General features: G+C 48.6%; 1 protein-coding gene across 11 annotated transcripts in view; it reads left to right on the plus strand.

Annotated features, from left to right (window-relative positions):
- The window catches only part of RERE (arginine-glutamic acid dipeptide repeats), a 302,330-nt gene that overhangs the window by 260,040 nt on the left and 16,752 nt on the right, over positions 1-25,538 (plus strand). For all 11 annotated transcript variants that reach the window (XM_048519246.1, XM_048519248.1, XM_048519251.1 and 8 more), the window contains 3 exons: positions 20,560-20,722; positions 21,207-21,299; positions 25,099-25,298. In XM_048519246.1, the coding sequence (XP_048375203.1) occupies positions 20,560-20,722; positions 21,207-21,299; positions 25,099-25,298 (456 nt within the window). The remainder of the gene's footprint in view (positions 1-20,559; positions 20,723-21,206; positions 21,300-25,098; positions 25,299-25,538) is intronic.

Genomic DNA, 25,538 nt, shown 5'->3' on the forward strand with positions numbered 1-25,538 from the left:
AAACAACTAGCGTAACTCCACTAGCACCTTCAGACACCAACAAGATTTTCAGAGTATGAGCTTTTGAGAGTCAGAGTGACTCTGACAGAGGGGCCTTTGAGTCTCGATAGGTTATACATCTAAAATCTTGCTAGTCTTGAAGGTGCTTCTGGACTCGAATCAGAACAACCTGCATGAGGTCCCTAGTGCCTTCCCACCCGACCACTTGCCAGATCTGCACCTCCATCATTTCACCACCTCTGTAAAGGCTTACATGTTTCCAGACCGCAGTTAAAATGATAAAACTCAGTTAAAAATTCATCAACAAACAGCACCAGAAGGAGGGTTAGTAACCATTATTGGGGATATGCCGGATGAAACAAAACGGTTTTCACCAGCTACCAAAGACACCGATAAAGGGAAACAGACAGATCTCCTTGGGCAGGGAGTTCCAACACCAGTGGATTTGGTGCTACAACCAAAAAGGTCATTTCTTGGGTCACCACCCATTTAGCTTCAGATGTTGGGAGCAACCAAAGCATGACCTCAAAAGATGACTAGATGACAAGTAGGTTCATATGCAGGAAGCCGTCTCAAGACTGTGCAGGGTTTTAAGAGTCAGTATCAGCAGCTTGAATTGAGCCTGGAAGCAAATGAGAAGCCTGTGGAAATGGAAGAAGACTGGAGTGACATAGTCCCTGCTACCCATCCTAGTCAACACTGCTTGTATGTCCATTGTATGACATGAGCTTTGTGGGCTCCGGTGCCCACAGTTAAATGCATGTCGGCAGAAGGGGAGTTTCATTGTGATGTTTCGCATGAACAACTCGGAGACAGTTTTGAATGAACAAATGAAACGAAAGCAGCTCCGATCTGCAACTCGGGAGTAAATGTTTGTTATGACAAGTATAATCTAGTTTTAATTAGCAAGATACTTTGTGGTGTTCTAGTTGGTGTTCCTTAGTAATTTTTCTTCATTAACTAATGAAGGGTTGTGTTTTTTTTTGGTTGGAATTCAGTGCTTTGTTATTGTGGCTGCTAGATGATAAAGAATGAAGACGGATGAGGCTTTCTACCTTCGCGCGAAGGCAAACTTAAGCAGTGCTTAAAGCGCCATCAGGATAGCCGTGAACTTCATATCTTAAAACCAGAATGACAAAGGGAAAGATCTCCTCCTGTGTTTTATGTCTCCCTCTCTGAGCATCGCTCTCCTGAACCCTCCTCCTTAAATTAATTGGTTCTGACATGCCGACCACAGCAGAAAAATACTTCATGATGCCTCAGATTTGGAGGCTGAAGTCCTGCCTCCTCTTTACAAATAGACATCTTGCTTTCAAAAGCTCGATTGTGCTTGATAATCCCCATCCTCCAAATAATAAAAAAAAACCCCTACAAAATAACAGGACAGCAGAGGCTTTTTTTTTTTGCTTCCCAGCAGCCATTATATGCCTCCCATGCAAAAAACATTTTTTTTCCTCTTAACAACCCTTTCCCTGAGCTCAAAAATGGATTTCCCTCCAGCCACTGTCGTTCAATTATCACCTCGGGAAATGCACAGATATAACTGATGATCCCTTTAAAGCAGCCCGCGGTATTCCGCCCCCTCCCGTCTTTCACTTCTCGCCTGGTTCCCATCATTAAATGTAACACTGCCGACGTGCATTATATAGGGTGACCCTGACGGCTGTCACTTTGATGCTGCGCTGAGATAATAAGATTGCACATGTAATGAAGGGCAGATAAATAGAAAAATGTTTACGGGGTAGAGCACGGTGGGTTTTGAAGAGCTTTATAGCTCCTTGTTCCTGCTGCCTTCTCCCTCTTTTTCACCAGCACAGAACTGCCGTCACTTTGTGGGTGTGTGAGGGAGAGGGACCAGAATGAAGGAGATGGCAGAGGCTGTTCGAGGCAAGATTATAGTGCGATCAACCTGGCTTCTCTGTTCCTGAATCTGGCCGGAGCTGGTCCAGACAGAAAGCAGGCAGCGTATGCTAAAGGGAAATTGAGGAGTGGAGTGCTGGCTTGTGACAAATTCTCTGTGAAGAGTTTTTCCATGGCCATATTAATTTTTGAAAGCCTTCCTTTTCTTTTAAGAGCGCTGAACACCTGAACAGCAACGCGTTTATCCAAAGGCTGCTAACCTGTTTCCTGGATCATCAAACGCTGCCATCCCCGGTACGAAAAGAATCCCTGATTAGGCAGACTCGCTTCTGAGCAAGCGTGCAAAAACGATTTTGCAGAATCAAAGTCCCAAATAGACTCGCTCCCATTTATCTCTATTTTTATATCTTGTTTCTGAATATTTGTAATAAAAACCCAAGGGTTTTTTAAAGAAATCCTTTGCTGCAGTTTGGAATGGTTGCTTCTTAACTTCCCCTTCGAGATCAGGTCATGTACGTGTGTTTTTCTGGCTTCCTGCTCTGGATGTTTCGTTGCGTATAAATATAGTTCAGCAGTTTGAGCCTGTGGAACTGGAGAGGTTTTGACCCCCCCTTCCTCCTCCCCCCCCCCTTGCAAGATAATTTTGGAAGGCACGATTATGATGGCTTTGCAAAGCTTCTGCCGTCATAAGGGATGTTCATGTCGTCTCCTGCAATGCTGCGTTCTGTCACTAGGTGCCACTCTGCATCTTTGGCCCACGCTATTTTGTTCCCCCATCCCACTCCTGGCCACACGTTTTCTTCAGGAGGAACATGACCCGGGCCTGTGCTACAGAGTTGCTTCCCAGAAGTGTAACATTCTGATGGTCCAAGCTGTCATCGTGCTTCTAAAAGAGAATGGAGGTTTACACGTAAATAAAGGACCACGTTTCCATTTCCCAGCCAGATGAGGTGGATGTTTCAGACCAAAACACATCGATTCTCCTGCCAAGACCATGTAAAAAATGACAGACGTTGTGCAAATTCACTTTCAAGGGTTTGTGAAGCCCTGCACCAGGGGTACTGCAACCTGTAGCTCTCCAGATGTTCACAGACTACAAATCTCATCAGCCCCTGCCAGCATGGCCAGTGCTGGCAGGGGCTGGTGGGAATTGTAGTCTGTGAACATCTGGAGAGCTGCAGATTGCAGACCACTGTCCTAAACATTCTGTGCCCCTTTTCCAGGTTCTGTGTTGTTTATGATGTTAAGTGATGGCTGCATTACTGCAGGCTTTTCTTCTAAGATCACACCTTGCCTAAAAGTCTGTATAAAACAGGCACCTCCAACAAAAAAACAAACTCAGAGACGTAGATTAATTTGGGAGTTACTTGGCATCGCATCGATAAACGGAGACCACTTCAAGATTCGACAACCGAACTTTGTGGAGGACGAGTTCTGTTTGGGCCTTAATGGGAGAAAGAGGGAAGAGACGCACTGTGTGATGCTCCAGTTGGCTGGCCAGCTAGTTTTACAGATCTTCATTATGTCACTGGCTTGAATCAAAACTAAATCCTTTGGGGCACAAACGCCGCCCGCCTTCTGGTGAGCATGCAGCACGTCTTCCTGGTGGTGCTTACTAAACGAGCATGCGAGAGGATTTTCACTGTTGTGTGGAAAGGTTTCCTTTGCAACAAGCAGGCAAGAAAAGCGGGTGTAGGCAGTTTGCTGGGTGTTGGAAGTGAAGGACTTTGTTACGCTGTTTCCTGCCTCAACCTACAGAGGGGTTTTTACTAGAGAGCTAGTGGCTAGATAGGGACCTAGGGATTTGACACCTTTACTCTATCATGCTGGTTCTATCCCTTTGATGTTAGACTGATACTCTCAGGGACTTCCTTCCTTCCGGCTTCTTCCTCGACCCCTTCTCCATTCTCTCTTCCTACTCATGCCTAGAGAGAGGATGGATGCTCTCGCGATCCATCTCCATCCAGCTAGGGATTAAGATAGCATAGTGACTCTATCTACCTACCTTTCTATCCAGAATGGAGTTCACTAATAAATACTCTTTTTATTAGATAAGAAACTATAACTGACTCCGACTTTCTTTTGTGTAAGCTTGCCGCACATTGGGACTCATCACGCACACGCACGCGCACGAGGTAAGGGCTTCTGCTGTGTTCTAGCCACCCGTGCCGCTCTGCTAACTACGATAAAGAGATAATCTCCAACTACCAGGAGCTCTTATCCCAACACTGGGTAGGGCCATGAGAGTCCTCGTGAAGGGAAAGAGCATCACAGAATTTCAAAGCTGAGGATTATTGTTTCTTCACAAGCATTCTCCTCTTCCCTCTGCCCCCCTCCCCCAGCTTTTGCGTGTCACTAACTGGATTCATACTTGACCAAAGAACTTGGGGGAAAAAACTTTGATTCCAGTGTTCTGTCTCTCCTCCTAGGCAGGATTGTGTACATGTGAAGTCAGCAAAGGTTGCCCCAGCTAGACTGAGATTTGTCTTTTGTGCAGTCCTGTTTTAAAAACATTTATGTTATATGTCCTAAAATGGACCCACACAGCCATTTTGTTTTCCGCGGTTGGGTTTTTTTTTTTAAAACAAATCTGGGTTTTACAAGTTGGTGGAGGAAAGGAATTCTACACTTCAGATATAGCATTAAACCCACACACTCCCTTCCCCATTAGTACAGAGCTGAAATTGAAGACTGCCTTAGTTTAGGTCATCTTCCGTCTAGCCATACTTGTCAGGACATCTGAATTTGGGCACTTGACCAAACTGGACCTTGTTTTGTTCCTCCAGACTGGACTCCATATCACATGAATGGTTCCTGGTGATGACCAAAAACGGCCCATGCCTCCCCAAATGAAGATAGTCAGCAAAAGATTTGTGAGGATTGGACCAAACTAAGAAAACATGAGTGACTTCCCGTCTTCAAAGTTTGGGGGGAAAGAGAACCACGGCTGTAAAAGAACCATCATTTTAAAAAATCCCACATACACATTTTTATTACGTGATCCTGGATGGTGACATTTAGAAGAAATACCCTAGGAAGTAGTTTAGCCAGGAGAAGAGGTTTTAATCATGCATTTTTATAACACTGCAGCAAGACCTAATTGTTTCTTGAAATGTCTTTTTCTATACTTCCAGTCACAGCTTTGCTGTCCCCACAGACGCACGGCGGACATTAATCAACCGGGCCCGCACAATCTGTGGAGACTTATTGCTTAATTAGAACGCACACAAACCTGTTTGTCAGCTCTTGACAGACATGGGGGTGAAGAAGCAGAAGCTGCACTTGGGACCGTCCCTCCACAAAGAGAGCAGGAAGTTGTCTTTGGAAGGGGCCCAGCATGGCAGCCATACCTCTGCCCTCCCCCCCCACACACTTATTTATTTATTTTGCATTGCAGTATTGTCCTTCTTCTGTGCTGGGATCCAGCTGACTTGTTTCAGAGCAGGCCTGGGCAGCTGGTGGCTAACCTTGCAATCCTACGCATAGTTGCTCAGACTACAGAGCTCAGTTCCTCTGGAGAAAATGGGTGCTTTAGAAGACTCTGTGACATGATACTGCGTCCATCTGCAAACTCTACCCCCAAATCCCCAAGGATTTCCAAAACCAGAATTGACAACCCTGCTTTGTGCAAGCCCTAATTTATTTGTGTATCCTCTATCAGCTGTCACTTTATGAATGGAGTGTGGCATGTTGTGTGTGTGTATGTGTGTGTTTATGGCTGCATGTTGAGCACAGCTGTCTGTGTGTGTTTTATGTGGCTTCCTTCCTCTTGGCAGATTGATACTTTGGGAATGTTAAAGAGATACGATTAGGAACTTGCTCGCTCTCTTTTGCCATAAGCGGCACTTGAAAGCAAGTGGCACGGACGCTTTCCCCTGATTGGTTTTGCCCAGGTGAAAGGAGAGGCTGGGAGCAAGGCGGGATTCTGTAGCACAGGCAAGCCAGTGTTTACCCAAGACAAGATGTAGGCGGCAGCACACTGGCACGGCCTGTTCCGTGTGTTTGCAGTTTGAAATGCCACTGATAAAGAGGTGCAGGTATGCCGGGACGGCAACACTTAGGCTGATTCGGTCAGGGTGGAGCAATTGCTCCAGGCGAATAAACCCATTCTCGTTTAGAAACAGGAAAGGGGCACCACAGGAGACCAAACAGGTGGGCGCAAACAGCACGGAGGACGGTGCGTCTTGTGGCATCTCTAAAAGCTAACATGCACTCTGTGCTATTTTGTTATTTTTAGGCAGTGAGGTGAAGGTGCGTGTGTGTGTTTGTTTGTGTGTTTTCTCCTCATGGAAGGAGAAAAGCAGAATGTTTATTCAGAGGGGCCAGTGGGACACAGAAGCCAAAACCGCCCACCTGAAGCTGATGTACGGAGGCATTCTGCCATCCATAAATATTAGAGCGGAATTCAACAAACGTTCTGTTGCATCTGCTGAAGACCAACACTGATCTGTGTGTGTGTGTGTGGGGGGGGGGTGTTGAAGAAAATAGCTGCTCTCTTTTACAAGAAACTTCAGCTAATCTTTCTCTGCATTTAGTGATGGACAATATTATCAATGGGAGGTGGTGTTTATTCTGTGTTAACTGTTCCGGGGTGATGGGTTCCATGCAGTCTACAAGGACTGCGTGGAACACGCTGTGTTAGAAGTTGGGAGGAGTGGCTGAGCAGTGTGCCAGTTTAGCCTGGGCGGCCTTGGCAACGTGTCTTCCTGCTTAGCGTTGAGCCCTTCTTGTTTTTTCCCCCCTTGAACACAGCCTCATTGTGCATTCTTCAGCTTCAGGACAGGATGTCCTTGTCTGTTCACCCACAACACTGAACGCGCTGCGGAGACTCACGCCCTGTGGATTCTAGTCGAGTCATGTTAGACAAGCGAAAGCGGAACAGCTGGGCTTGAGTCCAGGGGCACCTTAGAGACCCACAAGCTTTTTGGGGGATATGAGCTGAACTCGAATGTAGCTGACCTCTACTGACTAACATGTCGGCCCTCTGAAACTAAAAACAGAGAAGAGTCCTGTGGCACCAAATGCAGTTGATTTTTATGGCATAAGCATTTGGAGGGGGGAGTCTACAGCATCCGTCGCAGAACTGAGGCAAGACCCCCTCCCTGCCATCTACATATGGTCATTCCGTTTGCAAAATGTTGGAGCAGGGGTGTCCAACTCTGGCACTTCAGATGTTCATGGGCTACAATTCCCATCAGCCCCTGGCCATGCCAGCAGGGGCTGATGGGAATTGTAGTCCATGAACATCTGAAGCGCCGGGCACCCCTGTGTTAGAGTCACCATGGTTGACTTTCCCTATCTCAAATCTGGAGACTGGGCACAAGTCTGCCATGAGCATGGGAAAATGGGATGGTTCTGGTCAGCCGTTGCCACCTTGAGTCATACATTACATACATAGTGTGTACTGAGCACAGCAGGGGGTCTGTTGGCAATGGCTCAGTGATGTTGTGTATAAAGATGACTGCAAGCATCTTTGGCTCCCACCGATGTGTTGACCTTTGGGCTGGACTTGGGTGAATTGCCAGCATGGCATGTTAGGGATTGATTAATGGCAGCTCTGTAGCTATGGCCCTGACTAACCCCCAGTCTCACCCATCTCCGGAAGCTAAGCATGGCCAGCTCCGGGTAGTATTTGGATTGGGGACCACCAAGGAAGTCCAGGGTAACTGCCCAGAGGCAGGAAGTGGCAAACCACCTCCGTATGTCTCTTGCCTTGGAAACTCTACAGGGCCACCATAAGTTGGCTGCAACTTGGCAGCGCTTGTCACCACCCCCTGCAGCCACAAGATTGTACTCCCCTTAGCCATCACAGCTGTGGGGATTGAGCCTCTGTGCACTGTCCCTTTCTGTAGTCCAGGGGTCTGCAACCTGTGACTCTCCAGATGTTCATGGACTACAATTCCCATCAGCCCCTTGCCAGCATGGCCAATTGGCCATGCTGGCAGAGGCTGATGGGATTTGTAGTCCATGAACATCCGGAGAGCCACAGGTTGCAGACCCCTGCTTTAGTCGGAAGACTGCAATTTCCCCTTTAACATGGCACCAAATCGACTGCCAACGCGCAGCCATCCTGGAGACACGATCCAGTCCAAAGGCAGAATTGATTCCCAACTGGGAGGGATGTTTTTGCAGTGGATCAGGGAAGGGAGTTGACCCTGGTGGGTTGTCTTGTGTGTCAAGATTCCTCTCTGAAGAAGATTGCAGGATAAAATGGTGAGATGACCAAGAGAGAATGAAGACGAGAACCGTGCTGTTTCCCTACAAAGGGTCCCTTGCTAATGACCTTTCAGTTGCTGCCACAAGAAGGCTTTTAAAAATAGACCTCAGTGTGTGCCGGCTTGGCTGGGAGCGGCTCTCTGAGCCAGAATCTACTGCCTGGGGCACGCGAGGTTTGGAACAGCCGCGGTGCCTCCTTTGGGCCTGCCCCCAGCCGGCCGTCAAACCAGCCTGGCTCCCCTTGCTGATGGCGCTCCAGCCCAGCCTCGTTCTTGCAGGCAAAGCGGTGAGATCACCTGGGAACGCCACGGCCCTCGCAAGCTGCCTCCTGTTGTGTTGTCTTGCAAGCCAGAAGAATGCCGGGCAGCCCTTTTGTGAAGGGCCCTTTTGATCAATGATTGCCTGTGTTAATGTTTCAGTAGGCTATTGATTTCCGTTGCTTTTGTTCCCTGAATTTATGCGCAGTGGATGGGCCTTCTTCTGTGGCGAGCGCGCACACTCTGCATGTTTGATTGCCATTCAATTGGCTTGACTTGCAGTGAAGCCGGGAGCTGCGTCCTCTCTCTATTTGTCGAGCGTCCTCGACTCCTCTTTTTGTGCCTCTGTGTGTGTTCAAGCTTCTGCCACCCAAGCAGTCACTAATATGTTGTTCCTAATCCTCTCCAATTCACTCCATTCCAGCGTTTAATTCCTTTGCTAGACATGATAGCCTTTGATAGTGGAGGCAAGGCAGTTGGTAAAACCTGGGGCGGACTTTAAATGCGTGGCGTGAACAACCGAGCGTACGGGCAAATGTTTCCTTAGCCTTCGTTCCGCCTGTGCAACTGGGCACGTTGGGCAACAATCACAGCACAGCTTCGTCCCGTGAGACGGCAAATGTTTCAGGTTCCTGTTAATTATGCTCTTGTTCTCTTGGAGGCGTAGCCCATCTTGGTGGGTGGTTTCCACCCCCATTCAGGGAGGCAGGAAGAAGAATTCCGTCACTTCCTGTCCAGGTTTGGAGCTCGTTTTATCCAGTACCTTTCCTGCCTCGACAGGGAGTGCATGGAATTCTTGGTCCTCTGTACCTGAATCCTTCCTTAGCTCCTTTTTGGGCTTCTCCGTCCTCCTGTCTCTTCTTCTTCTATTCTTCTCTCTTTGTTGAACTTAACTGTAAGTAGTGGGGATAGGGGAACCAGGTCGCAACCCTCTTAGGCTCCCCCCCCCCCGCTTAACCGCATTCCCGCCAAAAGCGGGCTCCCAACATGGCCGCTCAACGCTTCTCCCCACCGAGGGGAACCTTCCATCGCTCAGCGGCAGAAGCCACTAGGGCTTCCATCAAAGGCATTACTCCTCCGGCCATAGTCCCCTCTCAGGGCCCCTCCCAACAGGCAGCCGGACGCTTCAACATTGGCGCAGCAAGCGCCCAAACGGAACGCGGCAAGAAGCCGCTTGCGAAGCGCGCCAGCCCCGCCTCCGCAACAACAAGGGCTCCGACGGACGAGCCGCGCCCCAAGCGCCAGCTCGCTGCCCCGGCCGTTTCCTTTTCTCCTCCACGGAGACAGGTTGCCCAGCCCTCCGCTCCTTCAACAACCTCCGGAGCCCGGACTGCAACGGCCATAGCAAACGCGGGAGACGATTCGCGCGCGCGCGCAGAGGGAGAACAAACGCCCCCCCCTTTTCGATCGCAGAGCACAGCCTGGAGATAGATGAGAGCAGGCAAGGCTCCGAGTACGCAGGGCAGGCCGCTGCAGAATTGGAGGGAGGGGAGGAAATGGTGAATGCTGAGTCCCCATTTAACTGGCAGTCCCTCTCTCCTGCTGACTTCGCCAATTTTCTCAACAAGGCCATAGAAGACAAACTTCAACAATTCCATAGTCAGCCAGAACAACTACCTGGGGCAACTCAAGCTGTTGCGCATGGGTCTAGGGGTTACCCTAGCTCCCCATCGCAGGGTCCAGGACCTTCCTATCAGAGACACACTAGGGGCTACCCTAGGTCTCCTTCACAGGACCCCCCCCTCCCCATGGGCAAACTAGGGGCTACCCTAGAATCCCTCAACAAGACCCTCTCCACTTTCCAGGAGATGAGGAACACAGTGCAGAGGAAGAGGAACAGGACGTAATCCATTTTTCAGACTCTGAAGAGTTACCTCCCGTTCCAGACAAGTCACACAAATGTTTTAAAGACGAAGAACTGGCCTTCCTCATTGCAAAAACTACCACTGCCCTAGAACTACAGGATACAGAGGACGCCCAAAATCCAGGCACCAATCCATCTCTGCCTCCCATCAAGGGCGTCCCACAAGGAAGCAAACACTATTTCCCTCCAGACGAGGAACAACAACTGGTCTTTCCCATTCCCGAGTTCTTCATCAAGAAAATTAAAAAAGAATGGGAGAACCCTGCAGCCAACAAACACAGCCTTTCTTCTGTCAAGAAAAGGTACCTCGTGCCGGAATATGTAGACTCCATCCTACAAGTACCACCTGTAGAGGCACCCATCGTGGCCACCCAGTCGACAGGCCTGCTTGTCAAGGAAGGAGAGGGTAATATCAAGGACCCCTTGGACAAGAGATCGGACGCCATGCTCAGACGATCCCACGAAGCCATCGGCAGCTCCATCAAAGCCTTAGCCCCAGCATCCACCGTGGCACGGGCATTACTAGTATGGGCCAACCGGGCCCTGGAACTCCTTCCGCCTGAACAAGTCGCCGTCAGGGAAGGCCTGGACCGCATCAAAACAGGTGCCGCCTTCATAGCTGATGCCACCTTGGACGCCATCATCCTGTCCTCTCGCGCCATGGCCTCCTCCTTGGTCGCACGCCGCAACGCATGGGTTAGATCCTGGCAAGCCGATATTCATTCCAAAACCCTCTTAACAAGCTACTCCTTCCAAGGACAAGCGCTCTTCGGAGAAGACCTACAACCCATCCTGGTCGAGACCAAAGATAAAAAGAAGGCCCTTCCAAAATTCCTTCGTTCAGATGGGAATAGGAACTGGTCCAGAACAGCTCCTGCGTCATCTTCCTTTCGCTCACACAGAGTACTTCCCAGAACCACCAGGGACGGCAAAGGCTCCTCCTGGTTCCCCAGAGATGTCAGAAACAACTCTTGGTCCAACAGGGGATCTGGTTCCTTTCGTAGAAGGGGAAACTTCAGACCGAGATTTGATAAAAACAACAGACAAGAGGGAAATTCCAAATCCTGACTCCGTCCCAGTTGGGGGACGTCTCCTTCTATTCCAACAAGCATGGGAACACGAACACACCGATGCCTGGACCAAGGAGACAATATCCCAGGGATATGCAATAGAATTTCTCTCCTTCCCCCCCCCTCGGTTCATCCCCTCCCCCCTCAGCAACCAAAAGGAAAAAGCATCCAGAACCTTGAGGGCCATAGAACATCTTCTGTCCATCAGGGCCATAGAACCGTTTCCCAGAGAAGACACCTACTCAGGTCACTACTCTCATTTCTTTACAGTCCCCAAAAAGAACGGGGACTGGAGGGCGATACTCAATCTCAGAACACTCAACAAGTTTCTGAAATTACGCAGATTCAAGATGGAATCTCTCCGGACCATCTCGGAAGCCATAAGACCGGGAGACTTCATGACTTCCCTAGATCTAGCAGAGGCATACCTTCACATTCCGATCAGACCCTCACACAGAAAATTCTTAAGGTTTGCTGTAGAAAACAACCATTACCAATTTAGAGCTCTACCGTTCGGCCTCGCCTCGGCCCCCCGCGTTTTCTCGAAAACTCTTATTGGCACCTGTAACACTTCTTCGTCATCGGGGGATACACATACACCCCTATCTCGACGATCTCTTGATTCGATCCAGGACCAAGACCAAGGCCACACAGGATCTGGAGTTAGTAATCAACACACTACAACTCCATGGATTCCTTATCAACAGAGAAAAGAGCATCCAACTCAACGGATCCTCCACCTCGGAGCCATCATCGACTCCAACAACAACGCCCTCTTCCTCCCGGAAGAAAAGGTTTGCAAAATACAGAAGATGGTCAGCTCCATCATGCATCCCAAATCTGCATCCCTCATGTTCCTAGTGAAACTCCTGGGAATCCTCATTTCAGCCATGGATCTGGTCCAATGGGGAAGATTTCACGCTCGCCCCCTACAACTGCTCCTGCGACCATTCCAACAGGATATTATCCTAAAGAGGGACCGGCCCATCCTACTTCCGCGCCCCCTCAAGAAACAGATGCAATGGTGGCTCCATCGCCAGAACCTGATTCAAGGCAAACATTTCTTGTTTCCGGATCAGATACAACTCTTCACAGATGCCAGCCTCCAGGGATGGGGTGCCAGCCTCAATCACCATTACACACAAGGGAAGTGGGACATCCAATCGTCCAAGCTACCTATCAATGTGTTAGAGGTGAGGGCAATCCTCTTAGCCCTCCAATCGCTCCAGACCTACGTCTCCGGTCAACACATCCTGGTACGCACAGACAACATCGCAGCCAAGTCGTACCTCAACAATCAGGGCGGCTCAAGATCGTCACGCCTTCTCAAGGAAGCCTCCAAGATAATGTCATGGGCAGAAACCAATCTCTTGAGCATCAAGGCGGAGCACATCAAAGGTTCTCTGAACCTGAACGCAGACTGGCTAAGCCGTCAAACAATCTCACCGGCAGAATGGTCCCTGAACAGGGAAACCTTCTTGAGCATCACCCGCAGATTCGGCAGACCAAGCATCGATTTGTTCGCCACGGCCCAGAACGCGCAAGTGCCAAACTTTATGTCCAGATTTTATCACCACAAGGCGATGGCGGTGGATGCCTTGTCAAGCCAATGGCCCCCTGTCCTACTATACGCCTTCCCGCCAATTCCTGTCATACCGAAGCTACTCAGGAAGATCATCGCAGAGAAGGCACAAGTGATCCTAGTAGCACCTGCATGGCCAAGGAGACCTTGGTTCTCCACAATCCAGGAACTGTCAGCTGCTCCTCCAGTTCGGATTCCGGTCTTCCCAGAACTCCTCCATCAGGGGCCTCTTTTCCACCCCAACCCAGACTGGTTAAAACTGACCGTCTGGTTGTTGAACGGCAGAAACTGATCAACAAGGGTTACTCCAGTGAAGTGACCAACACACTCCTGGCCTCCAGAAGACCAGCCACAGTGCGGATCTACGACTATACTTGGAAACGCTTCGTCATCTGGGCTAAAGCCAAAGACATCGAGCTGGAATTACCGACGTTATCTTCCATCTTAGACTTCCTACAAGAGGGCTTCCAGGCTGGTCTCAGAAGCAACACTCTGAGAAGACAGGTCGCCGCCCTGTCTACAGTTTGGCATACTTTTCAAGGTTTTCCGGCCACGCAACATCCTGACGTTATTCGTTTCCTAAAAGGGGTTCAGCAATCTCAACCCCCCACCTGTCACCGGTTTCCATCCTGGAGGCTGCACACGGTCCTCTCGGCCCTCACAAAGACTCCCTTTGAGCCCATCCAGACCATCTCCCTTAAATGGCTCAGAATGAAGGCTCTATTTCTAACAGCCATCACTTCGGCAAGGAGAGTCTCAGAAATCCGCGCTCTCTCCATCGATCCCAATCTCTGCATCTTCCATGACGACAAGGTCGTCCTTCGCATGGATCCCACCTTTCGACCCAAGGCGGCCTCTAGCTTCCACCTACAACAGGACATTGTACTCCCTACTTTCTGTCCTCGCCCTTCTCATCCAAAGGAAAAGTCCTGGCACACATTGGATGCCAGACGGGCACTTAAGGCATTCCTCATTAGAACTGAATCTATTAGGAAAACCCAAACCATGTTTATCAACATCTCAAACCCAAACATGGGCCATGCCATGTCCACATCATCCATCAGTGCCAATCTGAAGTCGTGTATAGTAGAATCCTACAAAGCATTAGATATTCCTGTCCCGGTAGGAATAACAGCACATTCCACTAGATCAGCGGCTTCCAATGCAGCCTTTAGGCATAACGCCTCAGTCGAACAGATATGCCGGGCAGCAATCTGGTCTACCCCCTCTACCTTTGTGAAGCACTACAAGCTTCAATCTTGGGGGGCATCCGATACAGTATTTGGGCGTAGGGTACTGGAGCATATTATAGATTCCTAACGACAGCCCACCCTAATAAGGGACACTGCTTTGGGAGGTCCCACCAAGATGGGCTACGCCTCCAAGAGAACGGTCCATTGGTTCACTTACCGTGAAGAGGCCTTCTCTTGTAGGCGTAGACCATCTTGGCCCTCCCGTTGCGTCGTTAACAGTACAAATTGAGCTCCAGAACAGTACCAAATAATTTAGCAGCCCTACCAGTTTTCTTAGTTCACCTTGGGTTACCTAGGGCTCTCCTTCCAAGCCCAAACCAGTTTAGTTTTAGCTAAGGCTAGAGTTAATGTTGTTATTATGTTAGACGTTATCTCTCTTGTGAGACCTTTGTTCCTTCTTACTGTACTTCAACTGCTCGGCTAGTCGGATACTGGATAAAACGAGCTCCAAACCTGGACAGGAAGTGACGGAATTCTTCTTCCTGCCTCCCTGAATGGGGGTGGAAACCACCCACCAAGATGGTCTACGCCTACAAGAGAAGGCCTCTTCACGGTAAGTGAACCAATGGACCGTTCTCTCTTGTCCTGGTAACAGACCTGCATTGCAAAGGACAGAGGATTGTTCTCCTGTTAGAGTGTTCAGAGAGAGCTACTGAACCAAGTATTGCTGGCTTTTAACAGCAGCCACGTCTGCTTCAAACTTGCGTGTGTATCAATATGGAGAAGTCGATCTCCAGCTACCAATCTTGATCCTTCTTGATTTGAGATTGCAAACGCCTTAGCAGACCAGGTGCTCGGTCCAGCAGCAGCAGAAGATCATTGCTTTCACATCCTGCATGTGAGCTCCCAAAGGCACCTGGTGGGCCACTGTGAGGAGCAGAGTGCTGGACTAGATGGACTCTGGTCTGATCCAGCAGGCTCGTTCTTATGTTCTTGATATTGCCAGTGTAGCCTGGTGCCTAACAGATTGAATGAGCTGTGATCTGAGAGGCCATTTCTGCCTTGAAATTTCTCGGAGGACAGAGACAAGCGACATCCTTTTAGCTTCAGCCTCCCTACCTCAGACCCGCAAACTGGGAATAATAATACTGACCTTGCAGGGCTGGTGTAAGGATTATAATAAGGTAACATGAAGCACATTGAACAACAAAAGCACTATAGCGTACGAATGCTCAGTTCACAGCTTGAATGCAGAAAAAGGTTTGGTTTTGATTTGGTATCGGGTGATAATGAGCCTTCCATCTGTAGTGTTTGTGTCGGTGTCAGTTTTTACTTGATGCCCCAGTCAACAAGCAATGAATCAGGCCAAGGTCGTCAATATTCCTTTGTGGAAGACGGGTTTTTTAAAAAAAAGTTTCAGGGACTTTTTACAGTGAGACTTCCTGGAAAAATAGCTCACACTCATCTTTCTGACCTTCATTCCTTAACAGAAATATAAACAAGCTATTTTTGTGCCCAAGGCAAGAAAAAAACCCTATCCTTTCATAGTTGTTATTTTGATAAAAAGGTAAATACGTAAATAACAAGAGTAATAACACAACATTTATTTAATTCATGATATACTTTTTCTGTGCCAGTTTTGTATGTCCTTATTAAAGCCCTGATCCTCAAACACAGGACTCTCCCCCCAAAAAACTGTGAGTTTCAAAACAGGATTATATAGACGTTTTCAATTTATTTTCAGGAGTGGTCACTCGGATTTTTAATTGATTTTTTAAAACGGTGTTTTTATCTGGAAATTAATTTTAAGATGTCAATGGTCAATGTTTTTATGTTGGACTGGATTTTTCATGTTTGTTTTGTTGTTGTTGTTATTTTAATTTTCTAAGCCACTTGGGGCAGGTGGAGAAATGCCGTAGCATTTTTTCTGATGCAATTAATAATACCTTGCAACTTCCATCTCTGTTTGAGGTGACTTTCTCGCCCTGGTGTCCCAGTTACGGGCAGTCCCTGTGGCACCTGAGCCCACAGAAGTTACTAAGTAAGGATTGTCCTCCCCTCCATTAACCATGCTTAACTCTGTCTTGAGCGACTCAGACAACAAACCTCGATCCTCTTCCGGTTTACACAGTTCAACTCTGTGTGGAATAATTGCTATTTGCCCTGGATGAATGGCTGTTTAATGGCCGGATCTCTACTGACTTGGGAGGGGCTGTCACTCAGCGGTGAAGCATGCGTGCTTTTCACACAACCAGTTTCAATCCTGGGCCTCTCCAATTAAAATAGTGTCCAAGTAGGAAAAGTTGGGGAAGGATTTAGTACTGAAGCCAGATGAGCCCCGTGGCCTGTCTCGCTAGAAGGCAGTTTTGTACATTCAGAATTGGCACCAAATGCCGCAGACAAAACCTTTGGGTGGAAGGAAATGATTGATGGGGGGATTTGACTCAGTCTTGGGTGAGGTATATCACCGCTGCTTAAATGTGGTCTGTGGCATAAGCTCTTTTTATCTGGCTCAAAAGGAGCATGGCGCATTCCTAGGTAATGGCCATATATGTCAAGAGGGCTGATACTTTCTGTGCTCTGCCAGACAGTTATTCGCTGTGACTGATCTTCACATGAGAGATGCCTTCTGCCTGTATGTCTGTATGTTGTACATGTTACGGTTGACTGGCGAATGTACATCATGATTGACTGTGCACACGGTTGCGCAGAAGGTGCTCAAATCAATGTCAGCAGGGGCCTTTTGCACATCACCTGTGAATGTACATAATATGGACAGTCCCCATGCGTAGAGCAACTGGGTCACAGACGAAACGTCTTTGAATAACTCAGATTCTCCAACTCAATGGATCATGTTCAGTTCAACCAGCCTAAGGTAAATGCATCCTGGTAGACATTGCCAGGTTGCATATAGTTCTCCAGGGTTGCGGGGGAACGACACTGGACTATGTGTGGAATCCGTTGTCATTTTCTGCTCCACACCTGCACATGAATGCTCATGAGCCTATTTTCTCCATGCAAACTTGCCTTGTGCCGTTTGATGGCTGCGATGGCTGTTTTGCTCACGGGGCTGCCGCAGCTGTAATCACTGCCAAAGTGCTACATTGGCATGCAGAATGGGAGCTGTTTCCGCCCCAAACAAAGGTGGCAGTTTTCTGCAGTTTGTCCTGCGTTTTCCGTTTCGCGTTTTGCCGTCTTTGAAAAGCCTCCAGCGGTATCGGCTAACGCTCCTGGGAGATTTTTTTTTTTGGTTTGCTTTTTCGTTTAGCAGGTTTGCTGCTGTGGTTCCATTTGTGTCTGGGAAGGGTCACCCACGCGGAAGCTGCAGAACGTGGCCCAGCTGAGCACACAGGTTGAGTTTTTATAGGGATTAGATCATGCCGCGGATTCCAGGAGACGGCCCCCTCTTTTTTTCTTGCTGTGGGCAGTTGAGCTGTGTTTATTCTTGCTCGGGTTTCAAGAGGCCAGGGAGAAACACCTCCAGTCCGCTTGCAACTTGAAAGAGGCAGCGCCTTTCCCCCCTCTTCCCCTTGAGGCAGTCAATCCACTTGGAAATGATAGGGTTTCAAAGCAAAAAGAGAGAGGAGATTAAAACCACATGCTGCGCTTTAGCTCGGCATTACACCTGCTAGTTTAAATATCGTCTGCTCTGGTTTTTGAAAGGGAGCCAAGTTCATTACGCTGCGAAATTATCTTGGTGTGCGCTTTTACTGTCTGATTATCTTAACGTGACCGAATAGATTCAGATTTTAAAAGGAAATGGATTGTTTTAGAACAGTATGGGGGGTTTGTCTCCTATGTTTTAATCTCAGGTGCAGTTTTTCAAAACCCAGAAGCGTTGCCAGTAGTATTTGTTCGTTAATATCCAAAAGTAGAATGATATTTTTTCTCTCTCTCTCTGATGGTAATTCTTTCCAGATAGTAAAGTCAATGTTTACGGTTCGCGTGTGAGTGCTGATTTAAAAAGCACAACTGTGCTGTTTGGTGGGGTCTGAGGATATGTGTGCGCCAGGAGTGGCAAATTATTGCCGTCCCTTCCTTGAGTGCCGGGAGCTGTTCCCTGAAAAGGGTTCCTTGGAAGTTAAAATGAAATTGGGCAACAGCTTGCAATGTGGACCGATGGGTGTCTTCCATTTGGAAGCCTTGCTCTTTTTTTAAAAAAAAATCAAGGCCAAAGAAACATGAACCCAGTTGGAACATCGTCCCACACGCACCTGTTCCCCATGCTGAAGTGCTGCCATTTCTGACTCTTGCCAGCATGATGTGGTGGTTAAGAGCAGGGGGGCTCTAATCTGGAGAACTGGGTTTGATGTCTCACTTTTGCACATGAGCAGCGGACTCTTATCTGATGAATTAGGTTTGTATCCCCGCTCTTACACATGAAGCTTGCTGGGTTAACCTTGGACTAGACATAATTCTGTCTGAACTCAGCCCCATTTACCTTACAGGGTGTCTTTTATGGGGGGGGGGGGAAGGGAAGGAATTTGTAAGCTGCTTGGAGTCTCCTTGCAGTTGAGAGATGCGGAGTATAAATCCAAACTCTTCTTCTTGCCCAAGTATACGTGGAAGCACAGGGTTAAAATCCAGCATCCCATTTCACACAAAGGCCAACCAGGTGCCCTGGAGAGCCAACGCACAGGGCCCAGAGGCCAGGGATTTCCCCTGCTGTGGGTTCCTGGCCCAAGGATTCAAAGGTTTACTGCCTCTGAATGGGGATGTTCTTTTTAGTCATGATGGCTAATAGCCAGTGATAGACCTCTCCTGCACAAATCCGTCCAGTTCCCTGCCATCTATGCTTATGGGCATCCTGACATACCCTGCAAGTGAATTCCACCATTTAATTACTCACTGTGTGAAGAAGTACTTCCACGTGACCATTCTACATCTGCTGTTTTTAATCCATAGAAAGCCCCTTCCTTATGTGGCTGCTTACAGTGAGGGGCCCATCAACAGCATTTTGGAAGTCCAAGAATATAACTCCTATCAGATCACCCCTGTGCATGGGCTTGTTAACCATTTAGAAGAAGGCAAAGAGGTGGACGAGGCAGGGCTTCCCCAGTCTTTTCCCATTGTGGTCTGTTTTCCCCAGTGTACCTTGTCAGTGGAGGTTCCGTGTAACTATCGCGGCCAGTAGCCACTGATAAACTCATTCTGCACAAATTTGCATAATCCTGTTTGATCTTGCAAGGCAGTTCCAATGAAGAGGAGGAACTGCGGCTCAGAGGCGGAGCACGTACATTGCATATAGCTCCCAGCAGCTCTGGTTGAACTTGGTACATGTGGGCACCATCGTGCCCATGGTGCCTGCTGAGCTTTACAAAATGTGACCTAGGCCAGTTTAAAGTGGGATTTATTCCTGGCTGCCCTCTTGCACGAGGAAGAGAGGATTAGGCAGACTGGTCAGCAACTGAGATGTCCTTAGTGTGTGGTTTGGGCTATCCTTCTTTTCAGGAGGTGTGAGGAGGGAAATATTGGCTGCCTCAGGAGGTTTCGCTCCCCTTCCTACGGCAGTCACTTTGGCATGGTGCTCGTCGCCCTCTCTGAAAATCCCCAAGGTCCTGTCAGCTCAAAAGTGTTGGGGATGCCTGAGTTAAAGGAATCTCAGGAAGCATCGGCTAGGAATGGTCTCCCTGTGGCTAGATCAGTGGTGGCAAACCTATGACACGGGTGCCAGAGGTGGCACTCAGAGCCCTCTCTGTGGGCATGCGCTCACAGAGTTCGTCGGGGGGGTGGGATCGCTACACACACGCACACACATCTAGGCTGGCCTGGGCCACTGGGCTCGATTATTAGCATTAAGCCTAAGACCTAGTTTTGGGGAAGCAGTGTAGGTGACCCTGTTAAGCACTGTTAAACCCCACTGATTTTCATGCGAAGAACTAAAGCGCAATCCTTTACCTGGGAGTAAGCTCGGTTGCTGGCAATGGGACTTGCTTCTGAGTAAATCCTCCTAGGGTTGTGATTCACCCATTTGAAGAGTTGCACGGTTGCTTCAAAGCAAAGCCACCGACTACCACCAAGCTTACTCCTGGGTAACGCACGCCTCGGAGCCAACTGTTTTTTCTAAACTAAAACCTCAGTATTCAGGTTAAATTGCCGTGTTGGCACGTTGCGATAAATAAGTGGGTTTTGGGTTGCAGTTTGGGCACTCGGTCTCGAAAAGGTTCGCCATCACTGGGCTAGATTGATGGACATCTGCTGGCAACCAGAGCAGACAATACTATCTTAAATGGGCTAGTGGCTGACTCTTTATAAGGCAGTGTCTTCTATCCATCCCCTGAATAGTAATCGAGTGCCTCTTGGCTCAGAGCATCCAAACAGAAAGCTGTTTTTCTTTTTCTTCCCCGTAAACCCCCTTCCTGATTCTCTCCTCCTCCACTCCCATGATATCCAAGGATATTTTTACGTGGCGCTGGTGGTGTGTATTGAGTGCCACAGTGCAGGAGAGGGATTTGTGTGCGAGAGAGCACCCAGCTGCCATTTTTGACGACATTGTGATTCTTTCTGCTTTTTGCAGGGAGAACTGATCACCTTCTATTACTACTGGAAGAAAACCCCCGAAGCGGCGAGTTCCCGGGCTCACCGCAGGCATCGGAGGCAGGCTGTGTTCCGGAGAATTAAGACCCGAACAGCTTCCACGCCAGTTAACATCCCCTCCCGGCCCCCCTCCAGCGAGTTCTGTAAGTAGGTGCCTAAAAACCGTGCATTTATCTCTGTTTAGAGGCACAGGACCGCAGGGGAAGGTAATAGCTCTCCGCCTCTGACTGACCGCAGCCAGGAAAATGGAGTTCGAGCCCTTGCCTGTGCTTGGGCTCTCTATTCATTATCCCCACGGATGGCAGGTGGCTGGGATCAGCAAGCAATTGGCTCACACTGGTGTGCGGCAGTGTAGTCAAAAAGTCTGCTGCAGAGAGGTGCCTGGCTTGCTAAGGCTAATGTTTGTCCCAATTTGCATGGGAATATGGTGGTTTTCTCCCGTGCTGATCTGTGTTAAATGAAGGCCACCTATGTGCAACTCAGTCGTTCCAAGTGTGTCGCTTCCACCTGTGCTGGCAAACACGTGTCTGCTGCTAGATGGCACGACACAAAAAGGAAAGACAGAGAAGCCTCCTGACTCAGTGATTTGCCCCTTGTTTCCCCCTCCTTTTTCTTTGTGCCTTTTAGTGGATTTGAGTTCAGCCAGCGAGGATGACTTTGACAGCGAAGACAGCGAGCAAGAGCTGAAGGGCTACGCCTGCCGCCACTGCTTCACCACCAGTAGGCATCTTCATCTCTCTCTTCACCCCATCCCTGGGGAGTGGGGCGGGGGGGGGGACACCGAGCCCTTTGCTCAGTTTAAGATTTTGATTTGGTGGAATGTTTATGGAATGCTCCTTCCTCTGTGCTTTGGAAGCACAGGGCCAACTTCGAGAAGTCTTTCCCTGGGGGTTTTGCCACTCGGGAAAACAGAGAAGATGCCTCCGAGCATCGCTGGAGCGAAAAAAGGGAATGTTTGCTGCCTCTAGGCTGCACTGCTGGGCTCTTTTGGTTGTCAGTGTTTCTTGCTTAGAAGACACGGGAAGGAGGAGCTGCCAATTGATCCTAAGAATAACAGTGTGGTGTTTTCAAGCATTCAGTGTACTCCTGTTACCTTGATACATCAGTGCTGTAAGGGTGGGTTGGTATTTTCTCCACATTACAGATGGAAAGAGTGGGACTCTTTGCCTTAGGCCCCCAAATTATTTGCAGCACAGGTGAGCCTTGTACTAGGAACTACTACTACCACTACTACTACTACTTCTTCTTCTTCTTCTTCTTCTTCTTCTTCATCATCATCATCTTCGTAGTAGTAGTGGTGGTGGTGGTGGTACTACTACTACTACTACTAGTAGTAGTAGTAGTGTTATTGTTATTATTTAATTTGCTATCCCACTCTCCCCACCAGGCTGGCTCAGAGCAGCTAACAACCTACATAAATACAATTTTAAAACAATAAATAACAATAGTATGTAAATTTAAAACAGTTTAAACAAGTTACAGCTATTAAAAGTGGTACATCCAGGGTGGAACAATACCTTGCTTCGTCATTCCAATACCCATAATAACAAGGGGGAACAGGTAGAGAAAGGGAGACCAGGCAAGATGGACAGTGAAACTCCCATAGCTATCCTCAACTATAGGCCTGGTGGGATAGGCCCTGTGGAGCTGTGACAAGTCCCACAGGGCCCTGGTCTCATTGGACAGAGCATTTCACCAGGTTGGGCCCACGGCTGAAAAAGCCATTGTCCTAGTTGAGGACAGCTGGATACTTTGTGGACCAGGGACCTCCAACAAGTTGTTATAAGCAGATCATAAAGCCCTCTAGGGGGGGTGAATTGGGAGAGGCGGACTCACAAGTACACGGTCCCTGACTTGCCCTTCTTTCACAACCCCCATCCTGTAGTGGTTCGGGAAACGAGGCCGCAGCCTGGGGTAGCAGCTGCAGGGGGGCACCCCAAGCCGATCGCTTGTTTACCATCTCAGTGCAGCAAAGTGTTAACTGCAGATATTCTCAGCAGGCTTCCTGTACTTGAGCTCTGGGGGGAGGCATAAGTTGAAAAACGGTCTGGCTATTTGAAGTCTGTTTCCCTTTCTGAAACCAGCGCGTGCTCTAGTTTGATGTGTCGGAGGGGCTAATTGTAGTTGTTATGACTGTAACGGGGAGTTGTGCAATTGTGTCGATTTATTTCAGTCGGTGTCCTGCTGTCAGCTGGAGGCCCAGGGTGGGTTTTAAGAAATGCAGTACAGAAACAAACCCCCCGTAATACACACAAGAAACGTATTTTTCAAAACCTGGGGAAAAAAATTAGTAATTCACAGCTGGACTTTAGAAGCTTCTCAAGGCTGTTGCACTGAGATCGTAAGGGGGAGAATGGCCTATCCTTTGAAATAAATACATATTAAAAACGTCCACTGTGTGTCTTGTTGGGAGAACCACACCTGGTGCATATGTTTCCCTTGCAAAAGTAGCAGAGCGGCACAGAGGCTGAACACAGGGACGCTTACCTGGGCACACACGCGTGGCTGAGCTTGCTAGAGAGAACTTCAGACACAAAAGGAAGTCAGAGTCGTTTGTGGTTTCTAATCTAATGAAAAGAGTATTTATTAGTGAACTCCATTCTGGATAGAAAGGTGGAGAGATAGGTTCACTATTTAGTCTAATCTAGCTGGATGGAGGCGGATGTGTAGGAGACCCATACTCTCCCTAGGCGTGGTGAAGGTAAGATGGAGAGGTTCTGAGAAGAAGGCAGAAGCAAGGGAGGAAGTCCCTAAGAGTATCAGTCTACATCCAAGGGATAGAGTCAGCATGAAAGAGTAAAGGTGGCAAATTCCTAAGTCCCTATCTAGCCACTAGCTCGCTAGTAAAAAAAAACCCTCTGTAGGATGAGGCAGGAAACAGCATAAAGTCCCTTTCTTCCAACATGTCTGTCGCCTAGATAGATACACTTGTCCTATGTACAACTGAAGCAACGCTTCATCTGCCATATCCAAAAGTTAGGGTGTCTGTCTCCAAGTGGAGCCTAGATATCTCCCAGAGTTACAGCTGATCTCCAGATTACAGAGATCAGTTCCTCTGGAGCAGAGGTCTGCAACCTGCGGCTCTCCAATTGGCCATGCTGGCAGGGGCTGATGGGAATTGTAGTTCATGAACATCTGGAGAGCCACAGGTTGCAGCCCCCTGCTCTGGAGAAAACGGCCCCATTGGCAAGTGGACACTATATTATACCTCACTGAGGTTCCCCTCCCAGGCTTCAGCTCCAAATCTCCTGGAATTTCCCTACTTGGGAGTTGGCCGTTTCACCATAAGTATAAAAGGAGAGGAGGAGTTTGGATTTATATCCCCCGCACCCCTGTAAGGAGACTCAAAGGGGCTGACCATCTCCTTTCCCTCCCTCCACCCCAACAACAAACACCCTGTGAGGTGGGTGAGGCTGAGAGAGCTCCGAAGAACTGTGACTAGCCCAAGGTCACCCAGCTGGCATGTGTTGGAGTGCACAATCTAATCTGGTTCACTAGATAAGCCTCCGCAGCTCAAGCAGCAGAGCGGGGAATCAAACCCAGTTCTCCAGATTAGAGTGCACCTGCTCCTAACCACTATGCCACCCCTTAGAGTGCACTTGCTCTTAACCACGACACCACCTCTTCAGTCTTAGTGGCAAATGTGTTGGACCTCACTCTATGCCCCAGCACACAAAGGGTTCCCAAGGACGACTAAATGATCAGTTAACATCTGCAGTGTCAGCGGGTTTATCCTGTGACTCCATGTGTCACTATCTGATTGTCTGGAGCAGGAGATCTGGTATCTGGAACAGCCAGTCTGTGTTCAGTATGCTTACTTTAATTTTTTTTTTTTAAAAAAAAATCTGTATTGCTTTGGCTATGCATGCTTGTTATGGAATGACCTTCATGGGAACTTCAGAGCGTATTACCTGTGGGGAGTGCACATCTGCACCAGCTTGAGAATAATGTTGCTGGTTAATTGAGCTTGGGAGGAGGGGCTGTGGTGGTTTTGTAGGGGGATTTTACACCCGTTTTCAGATTGAGCAATGTTCCTGTCCATAGCGCATCTCTTCTGATTTTCTGCCAATAAAATAGATTTCGTTTCCAACTGAATCTGTTAAGAAATTTTTAGAGAACATGACACCATCCCACCAACATGCCAGTAGACTTCCTCCAGCAGGAGAGACTCCACACTTGGTGGGAGAAAAATACTGGGCACAACCCAGGAGTGCTTGAGATTCAGCATCTTGGCTCCCTTTAGCCGCTGATACTTGTCTCAGCCTTGATTCGAATTCAAAACTCTTCTCGGTTCCTGTTGTTATTGGTTGAATTGCCATTTTTTTGTCTCACTTTTCCCAGTCTGTGAAACATGTGTAATAGTATGTGACGTTGGTCTACAGCCGTGGTGGCGAACCTATGGCACTCCAGATGTTTATGGACTACAATTCCCATCAGCCCCTGCCAGTCCATGAACATCTGGAGTGCCATAGTGTCTACAGCAACAACTCAGTTTCCTTACCTCACTTTCTAACCGCAGCCTCCAAGGACTGGCACCACGGCGGGCGGGAGAACATCTTGCTGTGTACTGACTGCCGTATCCACTTCAAGAAGTACGGGGAGCTCCCGCCCATCGAGAAGCCTGTCGACCCGCCCCCCTTTATGTTTAAGCCTGTCAAAGAGGAAGACGATGGACTCAGCGGGAAGCATAGCATGAGGACACGGCGGAGTCGAGGCTCGGTAGGTTGCTTTTTCCCATCCCATCCTGTCCTTTTTGTTAAAAAAAAGAAGCACCTGAATATAAAAAGATCAACAGAGGGCTTCACTGGAATTAATTACCAGGGAACTTTCTACCAATTTCGCCCCAAAGCTTACGGGGCACCTATGCAACAGTGGCGTAGGAGGTTAAGAGCTCATGTATCTAATCTGGAGGAACTGGGTTTGATTCCCAGCTCTGCCGCCTGAGCTGTGGAGGCTTAC

This window comes from Sphaerodactylus townsendi, linkage group LG16 (genome assembly GCF_021028975.2).
Source record: "Sphaerodactylus townsendi isolate TG3544 linkage group LG16, MPM_Stown_v2.3, whole genome shotgun sequence".
NCBI lineage: Eukaryota > Metazoa > Chordata > Lepidosauria > Squamata > Sphaerodactylidae > Sphaerodactylus > Sphaerodactylus townsendi.